This window comes from Rhinolophus ferrumequinum, chromosome 6, assembly GCF_004115265.2.
Source record: "Rhinolophus ferrumequinum isolate MPI-CBG mRhiFer1 chromosome 6, mRhiFer1_v1.p, whole genome shotgun sequence".
Taxonomy (NCBI): Eukaryota; Metazoa; Chordata; class Mammalia; order Chiroptera; family Rhinolophidae; genus Rhinolophus; species Rhinolophus ferrumequinum.
In genome coordinates this window covers 54,324,907-54,341,054 of record NC_046289.1, presented here as the reverse complement: position 1 = coordinate 54,341,054, position 16,148 = coordinate 54,324,907, and the positions used below count along the sequence as shown (strand labels likewise).

Here is a 16,148-nt window from a genome sequence, read left to right as displayed (position 1 = left end):
TTTATACACTTGCAGTCCAAATCTGGGGCTTGGAATCAAAGCTGTGTTACCTGGTAGCTGCATGATCTAAGTCAGGTTTCCTAAAAACTTTAAACCCCATCTTCTTTATCTGGAAAAATAATACTCATTTCACACAATTACTATGGGAGTGAAATGAAAATGAGGTAAATTTTAGAAAATTACATACATAGTGCTTGGCACATAGTTAATAATAAATATCATTACTGAGGTTTCATATAAAAACATAGTCTAGTATTTTAATCTCTCTCAAAGATCTTCTTCCCAAAGACTTAAATCTTACCTAAAATATAGATAAATAGATAGATAGATATTCTAGAGATATTCATGGAGACAGAAGGAAAAGCATGAAAAAAGGTACATTTGTGAGGCAACAATATGATAATCAAGGAACTGTTACTACTTCAGTGTGGCTGGGGCAGATGTGCCTGTGGAAGTAAGTAGTAGGAAATGAGTCTGCTAAGACAGACAGTGTTTTGAGTAGGAGGATTTATATCTTTTAAGAATATATTAATCTTAGGAGGAGTTGAGAGAAGGCCAAATTAGTTAGAAAAGCCATATAAGATACAGTTACAATAGTCCAGTGAGAAATTATGCAGTTCAAAACTAAGGCATTACTCCTGGGATGAGGTGATATATTCACATCAAGTGTGGATAGGGTTGGGTCGTGTGAATCTAGAATGATATCAATCTAGAATGTACTCAGGAGTCATTCATCTAGAATGATTCCTGGGTATATGTCTTGGGTAAGCAGATCAATACGATAATATTAATCGAGACTAGTAATTCATGAAAATGATTAGGTCTGGGATATAGTTTAATTTGGGCCAACTACATAGGTGAAGATATTTAGCAAATAGCTGAAATGTGGGCCAATTCTTTTCTTTTATTTTTTTAAATGAATTTGGATGTGAGTATACATCTGTGAGACCATCACTACAGTCTATGCCAAGAACGTATCCATCATCTCCAAAAGTTTCCTCCTGCCTTTCCTTCTTTCTTTATCATTATTTTGTGATATGAACACTTAACATAAGATCTGCTCTCTCCGTAAAAACTTTAGGTATGCAATACAGTGTTATTAACTATAGACAATATGCTGTAGCTCCCTAAGATTTATTCAACTTGCATAACTGAAACTTTGTACCCATTGGACCAGTTCTTTAATAAACATTTATTGAGTGTTTATTATGTGTACTGGGTTCAGGATGTTTAAAATTGGACAAGTCATAGTTTTTATCCCGAAAGAGGACATAGTCCAGCAGATGGAGACAGAAATTAGAATGTCTATGAACTGGGTTGTGAAGAGTGTGGCAAAAAGAGAGAGAAAAGCTCAGTTTGGGTGGTTGGTGAAGTTTTCATAGGACAGATGATTTTAGTTTAAATACAATTTTTACAGACAGGGAGGGCTGGACATGATTGATATTCTAGGTAAAGAGAACAGAAAAGTCACTGAGGTTTAAAAGAGCGTGGAGCCTTAGTGAATAATAAGTTTTTCTTTGTGGTTGGAATATAGAACAGGAGAATTAGTGTGTGCAACAGTGGGTGCATCCCCTTGGGTTTGTGTTTTTTTGTGTGTTTTTTGAGGCAGGACTTCGAATCAGGTAAAATTTTCCTGCTCAAATTTTTTTCAACAAACATTGCCTAGAACAGTAGTTCTGAATGAGTAATGCAGTCAGGAAGTCTAGACATAATTTCATGAAAATATCAGAAGCATTGACAAAATCACTGCTTTCATTTAAACAAAAAGTAGGTATTTGTTTCTAGGCTTGGGAGACCCTGGATCTTAGATTGAATGCTTAGTACATAGAACAGTTTATTCTACCAAAGTTGGTTTTTAAATAATTTATCTATCCTACTGCTACTTATCTTTCCAAAGTCTTTTCTCCACGAAGGAAGGTCACATGGGGGTACAAGAAAGATATTTTAAACTTAATTCAGGAATCAATTCCTTGGCATTTTTATTAGTAGAAAACAAGTCCAGGCTTGTATGAATAATTGTGAATGAACACCAAATTGTTTCAGACAAGAGGAAGGGAACTCGGACAGCTTATGAAACCCAGAAGACCTGTGCTTCTTTAGTCAGTCTCTTTCTCTCTTCCATCTTTTTGCTTCTCTTTTTCACTTACATGACCCTGTCTCTCGTGAAGCTTGGCTTCTGGCCAGAGCATGTGTTCCCCAGTTCCCCGCAGAGCCTGAGTGAAGTGAAAATGGCAGATTTCCAAGTGGAGGGAGCTGAGAGGAACCCGGCTCCTAAAACAATATGTAGTTTATGACGTGTTCTTGAAAGAATTAAATAGATTATTTAACTACTGAAATACGTAGTCCAATGTCAGCAAAGGCTTTTGACTGTTAGCATTATTCTGTGATACGTTTCTACAATAAAGTCGTAAGTTAAATTGAACAAGATTTTATATGCATACCTGTCACATGCAAGGCACACTGCGAGTGAACCAGCAAAATTAATGGAATCTTTCTGCACCCACCTCCTCCTCCTTCTTCTTCCTGTAATTCAAGAAATTAGCCATCATATAGATTATTTACTTGTCAGGCCATTTGCCATATAAAACACCAAATCATAAGATACATTATATCTGACGAATTCTTGATTCTCTGTAGGCACATTGTATTTGTGGCACAATTTCTTTTTGTGATTTGGAACCTGTGTCTAACCCGGTCCAAGCCCTGGAGATGGGTTTCCTGCCATCTGCCACAAGGCTGCCCTAGTTGGTTAGGATGGATCTGCTTTCTACAGTCATGTCTTCTCAAAACTTGGATGGATTATGCATTTTCAAATATATTTTCCTGTTCAATTTCTTGTTGCTATAATGCCTAATTCGATATAACCTTCAGTTTCTTTTTCAACTTATGATATTCCATTGACAAATTTGATGGCTATACAAGATATATTTCCTATTGGTATTTATTTTGTCATATTAAATATTTTTTACTTGGATTACTTTAATCATTATTTAAGAAATTCCAAATCATTGAATACCTAGAAAAGTTAAAGATTTTTTAAATAAGAAAAGGCCTCACATACGTGGATAATATTAATTTGATGTCTTTTAAACGTCTGGGGTTGGAGGAATACATTTTAATTGAAAAGCTTATGTTTATCTAAGTAAATGTAATTTTGGAAAAGCAATAATGTGGGAATTATAATATCGTGAAGTCAATATAGCTTTTTAAATTTGCCTGTCATCTTACACAACCTTTTCTAAATAATCATTATCTTTTATTACCATTTCAATTGTGTCCACCAATAGTTAATTTAGAAATAAAATTATAATTTAAACATACGTATAGGTACTGATTTGCTTTATAGTTGTTTTAAGAGTAACTGTGTAACAGTTCAGATACGTTCAAAAGTAACATTCAGATATTCCCCTGCCCCCACCCCTGTAATTTTGCACACATTGTGTACCTTGAATACTTTTGGAAAATGTTAGAAAGGGCTAAGTCTAGAATTGAATTCTGATCCTCATTTTAACGTTGCTTTCTTTTAGACACTACATGAAGTCATGTGGAAATGACAGAGATCATGAAACCCCTCCTCCAAGAGAGAATGTCTTTCATAAATGGAGCTTTGATTCTGGTTTTCACAGAACAGTGACACTGTGGCAGAGCCACGGGTGCCCTTCCCACTATTTTCAGTGATTCAAAGAACATCTGAACAGTGATGCTTGCCTTGGATTTACAGATCCTCACCCTGATACCTTCTTTATGTCTTTGGGGTAGAAAAGTTTGCACTAATTGCTCTCCATGGTGGCTAATCTTTTCAAGATCCTGATTGTACCTTACATATATAAGCTTTGCAAAGGAATGTTTACAAAGAAATTGGGAAATACAATTAAAAAAAAAGAGAATCGTCAGCAGAAAAACGATCAAGACTTTCCTACTGCTGGCCAGACCCAAACCCCCAAACTTTCTAATACCTTGAAAAGCACTGTAAAGAAGCTTGCAAAGTGTTCATCCACTCGCAACTTATCCACTGAAGAAGATGAAGCTAACAAAGAATTTTCCCTCTCCCCAACATTCAGTTACCGAGTAGCCATTGCCAATGGCCTACGAAAAAATATTAATGTAACCAACAGTGATGAGGATCTGCTTCAAGAGTTATCCTCAATTGAGAGTTCCTACCCGGAATCACTCAATGAACTAAGGAGTAGTACAGAAAACCAGGCACAACCAACACACATGATGCCAGTTAGACGTAATAGAAAGAGTTCAAGCAGCCTGGCACCCTCTGAGGGCAGCTCTGACGGGGAACGCACTCTGCATAGCTTAAAACTAGGAGCTTTACGCAAACTGAGGAAATGGAAAAAGAGTCAAGACTGTGTCTCCTCAGATTCTGAGTTGAGCACAATGAAGAAAACCTGGGGAATAAGAAGCAAATCTTTGGACAGAACTGCCCGAAACCCAAAGACAAATGCTCTGGAGCCAGGATTCAGTTCCTCTGGCTGTATTAGCCAAACACATGATGTCATGGAAATGATCTTTAAGGAACTTCAGGGAATAAGTCAGATCGAAACAGAACTTTCTGAACTACGAGGGCATGTCAATGCTCTCAAGCATTCCATCGATGAGATCTCCAGCAGTGTGGAGGTCGTACAAAGTGAAATTGAACAGCTACGTACGGGGTTTGTCCAGTCTCGGAGGGAAACCAGGGACATCCATGATTATATTAAACACTTAGGTCATATGGGTAGCAAGGCAAGCCTGAGATTTTTAAATGTTCCTGAAGAAAGATTTGAATATGTTGAAAGTGTGGTGTACCAAATTCTAATAGATAAAATGGGTTTTTCAGATGCACCGAATGTTATTAAAATTGAACTTGCTCAGAGGATAGGACACCAAAGGGACTGCCCAAACGCAAAGCCTCGACCCATACTTGTGTATTTTGAAACCCCTCAGCAAAGGGATTCTGTCTTAAAAAAATCATATAAACTCAAAGGATCAGGTATCGGAATCTCAACAGATATTCTTACTCATGACATCAGAGAAAGAAAAGAGAGAGGGATACCATCCTCCCAGACATATGAAAGCATGGATATAAAGTTATCTACTCCAGAGCCCAAAATCAAGAAGAACAATTGGCAGTTACCTGATGACAGTGATAGAGAGCTGGAATCTGATCTCAACAGAAACAATTATGCTGTACTTTCCAAGTCAGAGTTTTCAACAAAGGAAAATATTTCCAAGTCAAGTTCAAAATCACACAATGCAAGAGCCAAGAATAAAACTGCCAGTAGTAGCAGAATTTCAAATAAATCAGATTATGGTAAAATTTCCTCACACTTGCCAGACTTGGATGACCTGGAAAAACAAACCACAACCCATTATGCAGATGCAACACCCCTCTGGCACTCACAGAGTGATTTTTTTACTCCTAAACTTAGTCGTTCTGAATCAGATTTTTCCAAACTGTGTCAATCTTACTCAGAAGATTTTTCAGAAAATCAGTTTTTCACTAGAACTAATGGAAGCTCCCTTCTGTCATCTTCAGACCGGGAACTTTGGCAGAGGAAACAGGAGTGTACACACACCTTGTATGACAGTCCTCAGGACTTACTTTTGAATGGGGCTCGTCAGGGTGTCCAAAGGCAGAGTGAAATTGGGAACACAGAAACTGTGGATAGTGGGATGAGTAATGGCATGGTATGTGCATCTGGAGACCAAAGCCATTACAGTGATTCTCAGCTCTCTTTACATGAGGATCTTTCTCCATGGAAGGAATGGAATCAAGTAGAGCAAGGAGCTGATTTAGGTTTAGATTCATCCACCCAGGAAGCTTTTGATTATGACACAAACAGTCTGTCTGATCAACAACTAGATGTGTACAATAAAGAACTAGAAGACTTGGGAAAGTGTCACAGTGACCTTCAGGATGACTCTGAGAGCTATGACCTAACCCAAGATGACAACTCATCTCCATGCCCTGGGTTGGATAATGAACCACAAGGCCAATGGATTGGCCAATATGATTCTTATCAGGAAGCTAATTCTAATGACTTGTACCAAAATCAAAACCAGTTGTCCACAATGTATCGAAGTCAAACTGAATTGCAAAGTGATGATTCCGAGGATGCGCCGCCCAAATCTTGGCATAGTCGATTAAGCATTGACCTTTCTGATAAGGCTTTCAGCTTCCCCAAATTTGGATCTACACTACAGCGAGCTAAATCGGCCTTGGAAGTGGTATGGAACAAAAGCACACAAAGTCTCAGTGGGTATGAGGACAGTGGCTCTTCCCTCATGGGGAGATTTCTGACATTATCCCAATCAACTGCAAATGAATCAAGTACCACCCTGGACTCTGATGTTTACACAGAGCCTTATTACTACAAAGCAGAAGATGAAGAGGACTACAGTGAACCAGTGGCGGGTAATGAAACAGATTATGTTGAAGTGATGGAACAAGTTCTTGCTAAGCTAGAAAATAGGACTAGTATTACTGAAACAGATGAACCAATGCAAGAATATGATCACCCTTCTTATGAAACACCTTATGAAACTCCACAAGATGAGGGTTATGATGGGCAGGCAGATGATGTTGTTCCTGAAGGAGAGTTGGAACCCTTCAATGAAACATTAACTGAAATGGAAATAAAAGAAGATGAAAATCAAAACATCCCTGAACAGCCAGTGGAAATCACAAAGCCAAAGAGAATTCGTCCCTCTTTCAAAGAAGCGGCTTTGAGAGCCTACAAGAAGCAAATGGCAGAATTGGAAGAGAAGATCCTGGCCGGAGGTACTCATGTTTAAATGATACATTATGAGCTAATTGTGTTTTAACATTTAGAGGATGTTCTGTGTTTATTCGTGGTAGAAAGAATTTATTTGCAAGGAATTTGCATGTTTATTCTGAGAAGGATTTTATTTTACCCAGACAGCTCTCCTGAAAAATTGGGCTTGATGATTTCTAATCAAAGTGTTTTCAAATAGGTCATACTGAAATGAGCCCTACACTCTATGGATCAATGTTTGTCTTCTAGGATTAGTATAAATTCCATTTTATATTAATTAGCTTTGTGGCATCAGTTATCAAAGAAAGGATGAGTGAAATCAAAGAACAGCCTAGGGTCTACTCTTTGGTACTATTAGGTTTACAGCAATGTGGAGAAAGGTATAGTTAATCTTAAAGAATTAGGAAAGATGGACTCCCAGATTTATCACTCCTGTTCCATCAAATTTACAAGTAGGGGCCTGCCAGTAGGAAGAGTTGTGTCTGCACGGCCAACCTTAACTAGTCCCATGGAGGACCGCAGACCTCCATGCAGCGAGGAGGTCTTCCTCACTACCCATCCTCACTACCCATCCATGCAGCTGAGGGAGGGCCGTGGAGCCCTGGGCCAGGCCTGAGTGGTCACAAGTCACTCTGAGGAGGAGTCAGTAAGGCGGTAGAGAAATTCTCCTGAAGAGTGAAGTAGAAGTGTCTTGCTGATTATGGAAATGAAAAGTGTACCCTACCTAACAATTTTACTTGATTTCCCAGGGGAACAATTTGAGATCACACTCTTTTGAAAAGTAGTGCATATAAATAAAAAAATATGTTTACTTTTAATTCCTCAACCAAACTTCTTCTGCGTTTCCCTCAATCCCTTACCATTTATTTTATTTGCATGCTTATCACTTTTTATCTTTGGGATAGTTTGATATAATCTTAATTTTAATGAATTATATATTATTGATGCTTTCCTTGATTATGACATTGTTACTTTTAATTAAAATATTTACTCTATATGTTTCATAAAGGTATATATTTAAGTGATCAAGTGTTACTAGTTATCATGAAATAATATAAAAATTTCTTCAGCCAGTAATTACGGCTTCTGTGTCTTGACATAATTGTGATCAGACAATATTCCAAACTGGCCATTTTCTGGTTGATATGGGTGAATCTTTGAATAACTAGATATCTTTATTTTTAAACTATTTTAGGCCCTAAGACAATTGCAATAACAATTATGGTGCTCTGCTCTAAAAATCTGTCTACTTAAAACAACACATTCTATGTAATTTATTTAAAAAACAATATAAATCAAGGGGGTCTTGGGTGAATTGATTGTGATTTCTTTATCAGGGTAGACTTCTCAAATAGATTTAAAACTGATTTGAAACTGCAAAGTAGTCAAAATTTTATGTAAATATAATTCATACTGGAATAATATCTATTTTATTTCAGAATAACTGTTAATAGTTAGATATCCTTTTTACTAAAACTCAGTCGATAGTTTCTTAGGACATAGGCCAGCAGTTTGACATTGTATTTCATTTACTGTGGATTCACAGAAGTCTGCTCAAAGGCATATTAAGATTAAGCATGTGTGTGTGTATGTGTGAGTGCATCTGTTGTGATATAAATAAATGCATGTTTTAATGCCAATGGGTTAAAGTATCTGAAATGTTAGGCAATTTTATAAATGTGACAAGACTATAAGTTTCAGAAAAAAATGGATCTTGACCAACTTTTTAAAAAATTCGAATTAGTAAACCTCTGCAAAATACAGTGTTACTGGTAACACTAATGACACTTAAACTAGCTAACAACCCAGTTATCCACTGGCACTTATCCTTAGAAAACACAAACGAACTGCTAAAATAGGTCAAACAATCTTGTGCCATTTATCTGACATACCAGGTCTGGCTACGGAGGACTCACACCCCTCCACCATTTTAGAGCTTGGCTTGTTATCCTGTGAGTCAGCTTTGAATGGAATCTAGTAGGTATCAAATATCCCGGAGGAAATCAGACACACATCTTTAAGATGCCTCTCTGGTTGCTTGAAAGGCACCAGATTGACTACCCAGGAGGCTGCAGTAGCCTAGATTTTAAAGGCCATCTCTTCTCCTTTTGGCAGCAGTCAGTTAATCGTCCCCCTCCTGCGCCACCAATATGCCTCAGGAGGAAGGGCAGCCAAAAAAGGGCATTTTGTGTCAGTCCCCTTCCTTCCTCATAGCATCCCAATGAGGTGTGAATTGTCAGGATAGATTTTGTGTCCATGGCCATCTGCTTACTGGGCTTTGGGAAAATGCCAACATAGTTTTCTCTCCATGACTATCCAGGCACCACTAGGTAGCAGCGCTAGCTTTTCTCCATTACAAACCTGGCAAGATTGAACTGTGGAGCTTTTGCTGTAAACAATGTGGGATGCTGTTCCCCTGACAAAGCTGTTCCCCTGACAAAGCTTTAATGGAATTATAAGATCATAAATTTGAATTATTTATTTCAACTTTTGTCTTCCGGGTCCTGGTAAAGAAGAATTTTAAAGACCCCAATGTTTATATACATGGGTATTTGGTGCCGGTGTTTCTGAGAACCTTCTCCTTGAGCAGCGTGCCCGTGAAGAGAGACCTGAGAGTGTGTGTAGCCACAGTCTCCATGAGGTCACAGTCTTCCCGTGTTTCTGGACACTGCTGAGTGGCACGTTTGGTGTAGCTGATCTGAACCCCACAACATGGTGGTGACTATTTGAGCCCCACTTCCAGCCCTGTACCACCTGTTAACTGGGATTAACTGTTGTCTCCTCTGAATTCCCATGTACCTGCCTCTTATGGCATGGGCTTCTACCTTATGTCATGACTATGCACACTTTTCATGTTCTATACTCCACTCTAATCTAGAGGTAAGAGGTCTTGTCTTTTTTATCCTTTCATTTACACTGTGCCTAGACCAATGCTTCATCCAGAGATGGCACTGAGTTAATATGTGTTGGATGGATGCCTGAATCAAGGGAAGCATGATACTAAACAAAAGGTACAAGCTTTGCGGTCAAAGGTGAATCCAAACAGTGACCTCAATTGCTAAGATTATGATTTTATATTCTGAGAGTTCAGAAGTATGTTTAGATATAAAAGCTTATTATTGAGCACTATTATATACCAGGCACTTTCTAAGCAGTTTATCTGTTTTACTTCTATTACTTCTTACACCACAACTATGAATTTGATTCTATTATTATCCCATTTTACAGGTGAGGAAACTGAGTTGCTGAAAAGTTTTATAACTTATTCAATGTCATACAACTAGTAAGGAGTGGATCTAGAATTAAATGGATGGTTATTTTGGTTATTTAGAGCAGCCATGTGCTCGTTCATTTCAAAGATTGTTTTATTTATGTTCGAAGGTGGAAAAACATGACTGAAAATAGAGAGCAGTGTTAGCCACAAGATTTATCCCAACTAATGGATTTTCTTGAGAAATTAGTAGTAATATGAAAGGCACTGAGGTTGAGGTTTTAAATGAAATAGTTAATTCTCTTTTTTTTTTTTCTTCAAATGCTTGGTTCATCTTATAAATTAAGACTTGTGGAGCCCAATAAATATTGCACAATAGCTGCTTGCAGGATGATGTATTTGAAGTCTGAACACTCTTTACCTGAATTAGAGTCTAAAGTCAGTTTAAAGTAAATTTTTCTAGCAGATCAAAAATCTTGTTTTGACTTCAAATGTCATTTCCAGTCTTCTGTAGATTCTGAAAGAGACTGTGACATCTACAATTAGCATAAGTACTAATATTTTTATCAGGATGTACATTTTGTTTTCTGAATTGTTATAGAGCTTTGTGGAAATATTTTGGTTCTTGATAAGTATAGGAACTTGAATGTAAAAATTTTTCCTCAGATTGTACTTTACTATGTTAGACCACTGGTTCCCAACCTGGGTGGTTGTTAGAATCATTTAGCAGCTCTAGTAGTACAGCAGTTGCTGTTCCCATAGTGTTGTTGTAAAATTACAAATTATTAGGATCCTATCACCAAACATTTTGATTTTGTAATGGTCATGTGATGAAGCCCAGGGATATGTATCCAAAATTGAATGTGTTATTTATGAATTATATGTGCTCTTGTAAATAACACACACACACACACACACACACAAACACAATAAAACAAAATCCTACAAATTTCAGTGAAAAGTGAAATAGATAGCTCCTCCCATTCTTTAGAGAAAGATAATTTGTTCTTGACTCTCTGTATGCATAAATATATCCACTCCTTTATTTTCTTTTAACATAAATGGTATTAGCCTGTCATGTATTCATGTTGTTCTGCACCTCTTTTTTTCATGCATTACATAGTATTTGAAAGATCTTCTCATTTTATTACCTATTAATTTTTTTAATGACACAAAGATTTTTACTATATAGTTATTGCCTAAATTATTGGCTCAGTCCCCTATCATTGAACAGTTAAGTTTTTTACAAACTCACAAACAATGCAACTCCATTATCTATCTGTGAGCTACTGAGATACCATGTATGTAGGATAAATTCCTAGATGTGGAATTGCTAAATCAATTGGTTTACTCCAGTTTAGAGGAGTTAGGAACTCATGAATTCTCAGTCAGTTCAGGTGCTTTATTCTCATAGCACCTAGCACTGTTGTAAATTTTGTATAATTATTTGATTATTGTAGATCTCTACATTGCAAGGTCAACGAGTGAATTTTTCATTCTATTGCTATTGTAATACCAGAGCCTGCCCACCATCTGGTATAGAGTAAATCTTCATTAAATAGTTGTTGAATAGATAAATAAATGTTAGCCTTCTCTCTAAATTGCTGGGCTATCTTGTTCCGTATAAGATGGAGAACACTTAGATTCCAAATAGACTTTAATTTTATTTCTTTCAATTAAAAGAACATTTTTGATTATATATATTTTACTATAGTATAATAGGGAAAACATAATTGAAAGTGAAAACATAATTTTTACTTCCTCTGATTCACATCTCACTCTATGAGAATGCTAGCTATTCTTTCAATGGTTATGTTATCTACACATCTCCAAAAACCTATTCAGAATTACTTAAATTTCAGGATTAATGTTTAAGAAGAATAAGTATTTCAAGTAAGTGTTTGGGCCTTGTTGGCCCTAATCTATAAAGAAGTGCTTCTCAAACTTTAGGGTGTATCTGGGTCTCACTGCAGAGAGTCCAGGTCAGGAGAGATGGGGTCTTCATACATCTATTTCTTGAAAGGTGTGTGTAATTTAAAATTTTAGAAATCACCTATTTCAAAAGTCCCAGGAGATTGTACTATAGGAACCACTCAATGTATAATTTTGCCTACAAATAAATCCCTATCATCCCACATATGCTACATTTTATCTGTTTTTGCAAGTTTGAGGTGTGTTTGTATTATTACTGTTACTACTACTACTGCTACTGCTACTACTATATATTTCTTCAAAGCAAGTATAGCAGTATTGGTAATAGTGGAAGGCCACCCATTTGTAAAATGTGCCATTAAAATGCAGTACATAGCAATACACTTTTGGCGTAGTATTGTTTACCTCTATATACTCTAGAATTCCCTATAATATAACTTGGTTTTTGTAAAAGACTGTGATCTAAAAAGGAGACCTGCGAGGGTTACAGTACCAAAGGGTCCCAAGAGGCCGAGAAACATCTGGTGTCTCTACTTCTTACTAGATACAAAGCCCAAAAGGCTAATTCTTCTAGGAGACAGTACTGAGACTCAAAGAACCCTGAGAAGGGTGATAGGTAATGGTGGTGTGTATAAGAGATTAGTTCCAAGTAGAGCCCAAGATCTTAAAGTATACTCTGGTATGAAATGGAACTAAGAGAAAGGGAAGGCAATCAACACATATTTAATGCTTTCCTATCACATTCAGGTCTAGTAAATTTAAGTACATATTTAAACCTCACTACAATCTTGGGAAGAGGTAATACTAGCTCTACTTTACAAATGAGACAACTGAGTCTCAGAGAAACAAAAGCAGGTCTAAGTTCACACAGCTAAGAGTATTGATGAAATCTGATGTGCAGCTGACAGAATACAAAGTCTGATACCGTCTCCATTACATCCCATTGAAGTGTGGGCAAGTGTAGTCATGATAGGGCATGGCTCAAGCATTTAAGCTTGTAAGTTGTTCTTTCAAGGTCATCCAGTTTTGTGTTAGCTGCTGTAGTAAGTAGCTTTCTATTAACACAAAGTGAGTGATAATAGTTCGGGCTAAGAGATAGTATCACCTTTTTAGAAAGTTTGGCATATCTGAAAGGATGACAATTGACACATTAAAAGACTTTAGTAAGGGTGAAGAAGTGTCAGTAAGTAGTTTTTGAGGAATGAAAGCACTTTACATAAGGTAGGGAAGAAATTCACAAGAAAAACAAAGACCAGCCATGAAAAATGAAGTGTTGTAGGGTTCAAAGATTTGTTTATTTCTAAGTATTACTGGCTCCAAAACTATATACCTGGAACACTTGTCTTTGTAGGGAAGCTAAAAATGTCACACATTGTTCAAGAGAAATTTTAACTGACAATGAAAGATGGTGATTTCCTGATTGTACTAGGAGTATTACTTCAAAGGCTGCAGGACAAGTTTCCAAATTTCAGAGATTCAAGAAGGGTGTTACATAAAAAATCTCAGATAAATAGATTTTTAATTTGTTTGTTTTGCTAATGTCATTTTTTAATGTTCTCCCTGCAAGTTCAAACAAGAGAGCTGCAGTCTATAGAAATTATGAATCATTTGAGAAATATCTATGTGGAATAAAATGAACAAACTGAACTCTGGTACAAGATACAGCAAAGTATGGCCTGATCAATTTTTATTAATTAGGTTAGAATGGAGGTGCTAGGACTTAGAATAGGTATTCCCTTGAGGTGATTCAGGATTTGGGAAAGAAAAGCTCAGGAATGCGCGAGGAGAGGAAATCCAATGAAGCAGAGAAAAACCTGCCACCTGGAGTGTATACCTCAGACTACAGGTGACTACTAAGGTATCTGAGAGCCTAAATGGGTATCAGTTGGGCAGGTAGAGAACAGCCAGGAGCAAAGGGCATTGGGGGCTTGAGGGGAGCAGGAAGTTGCTTTCAGGAAGGCTTTTTGCTGGTAGGCCCTGGTTACCTGGCTATGGGTTAGAGAAGGCTGTAAACACCCCAGAATGGGACCTGTTAGGAGGAAAGCAAATCCCAGAGGGATTGATATACTAGATAGGTCATCAAGAGGATGACCTCATTACCTGAACTGGGGTCCAAGGTCAGGAATGAGTCTCTAAGACAGGTAAAAAGCCTCATTGTTCCACTGGCGTCCCAGGACTGAGCCTGATGTGCAGGCAGAATAACTGGGTGCTGAGTCTCAGTTTGCTGGGATAACCTGACCCCAAATACAGCTGTTCCCCTATGCTAAAGGTATTAGCTTACATTGCCTCTGTAGCCTAAAAGACCAGACAGAACTAGATGCATTAATGGACTTCTTCCTCATGGTTTATTTCAACATGCAGTACATGGTGTACTTCTTCTCCTTTTTCTACTCCCCCTCCTTCTCCTGTAGCAACCCCCTCCCCCCTTCTTTTCTTAAGGAAAGTATGTTACGATGTTACGGAATCTTGTCAACTACTCCTTTGTCAACCTTGGTTCATGCTGGCTCTCAGCTACTTCCAAATAAGAGAAGAAACCCTCAGAGGGTAAAAATGACTATTATTGTGCAGGTTCAAACAACTGTGATATGATTCTGTTGGCAACCCCAAAGGGTCCCAAAGACTTGAGCAATGTCACTTTATTTAGAATAAATGTGTCTCTCCCAACTCCTCCCAACAATTTTAACTACCCTCAAATGATCATCCACTCCTTCCCCAATTCAACCATGGTCACTGCTTTACAAAGGATAGTCCTGATTTTTGAGTGTGAAACTTGATGTTTGTGTGGGCATTTTTTTTAAATGGAGTATTCACACACACACACACACACACACACACACACACACACAGTCTTTCTTAAGAACCCCGTAAGGTACGTAGATGAATAATGGGTGACATTTATTAAGTCCTTTATTATGTGTCAGAACTATTCTAAATATTTTACACCGTATTAAGTCAGACAGTCCTCACTATAACCCTGTGAGATGGGTTTTATTATTATCTACATTTTATAGATGAGAAATAGAGACACAGTAACTTAACTATGGGAGGGGGAAAAGCCAGTAAATGGCAAAACCAAGATTTAGCATTAGACAGTTTGTTCCCAGATTCTATGTGCTTACTCACTGCAGCCTAGCTTAAGATTTCAGAAATCAAGTATTGATATTCAACTTTATAAGACAGAGACCGGAGGTGGCAAAATGTTGCTTTCCCCAACAGTAATTGTAGTCAGCAGAATTACAATTACAAGCTATTCTCCAAAATCACAAACCATCACTCAAGCTATCAGACCACTCTCCCATTTTATATGATATTTTTACAGGCAACATGATTATACAGGTGTCATTTCTGTGTAACTTGTGATAAAATAAATTGTTGATGGTCTATAATAGTGGCAACGAGAAATGACAGATTGAATAGGATCTTATTTCCCAGAGAGATGTAGGTTAAGCTTCCCCTTTTCTTAACGCTTTCTCTGATACTTAGTGATGTCTTGTGGAAAGCCCTTGGTTTTAGTTTTCTATTTCTGTTTTTCAGTGATTGCAGTTAAAGACATACACACTCTCGTTGGCATGCACTCACGCAGAAAATGTGAATTCTCTTAATGATTTACAGTGGTATTTTACTATCTGACGACAACCAATAAGAAATTCTCCTGATGATCAGCATTCCCTTTGCATTTTCTAAACACAAAAAGCCATTTTAATATTTTTAAAACTTAACTATTACGTACACTTAATTCTCATAAAACATCCATGAGATAGACAATTACGAACCGCCCCGAGTCTCAGTTCCCTCAGGGTAATTGCCAGTAGTTATGTACGTTGTAAAACTAGCAAGTGATGGGACCAGGTATCAGTCCAAGGACTTCTAAATCCTACTCTGGTGCTCTCGGCACAACAGCATGCTCTTAGCTACTTGGCACATCGGTGCTTCTCTGTTCTCAATGTTTGGACACCTGGTCTGTAATACAAACTTCTGCGGCTGGGTCAAGAGTGTTTCTCTGCTGCTTTCCAAAGTGGGTGGTTCTCAGATTTTAGAATGCATGAGAATCACCTGGGACTACTTGTTAAAAATATGAATTCCTTGAACTAATCTCCAGTTACTGCCAGTGCAGGATGATCCATGGATCACATTAAAAAATGCTTGATAGTTAATAACAGATCTTTTCCCTGTTTCTTGAGTGATTTAATTTGCTCCACTGGCTTCATTTAGCATCTGTGCATTGATGGTCCCAAATT

At 37.4% G+C, this 16,148-nt stretch overlaps 1 protein-coding gene across 5 annotated transcripts in view; it reads left to right on the top strand.

Annotated features, from left to right (window-relative positions):
• UNC13C (unc-13 homolog C) overlaps nt 1–16,148 on the top strand; it is a 498,413-nt gene that overhangs the window by 25,099 nt on the left and 457,166 nt on the right. For 4 of the 5 annotated variants that reach the window (XM_033109141.1, XM_033109144.1, XM_033109142.1 and 1 more), the window contains one exon: nt 3,528–6,772. In XM_033109141.1, coding sequence (XP_032965032.1) covers nt 3,784–6,772 — 2,989 coding nt within the window. In that variant the 5' untranslated portion in view covers nt 3,528–3,783. Of the gene's footprint in view, nt 1–3,527; nt 6,773–16,148 lie in introns of those variants that run through there. The other variant, XM_033109145.1, reaches the window with a different exon arrangement.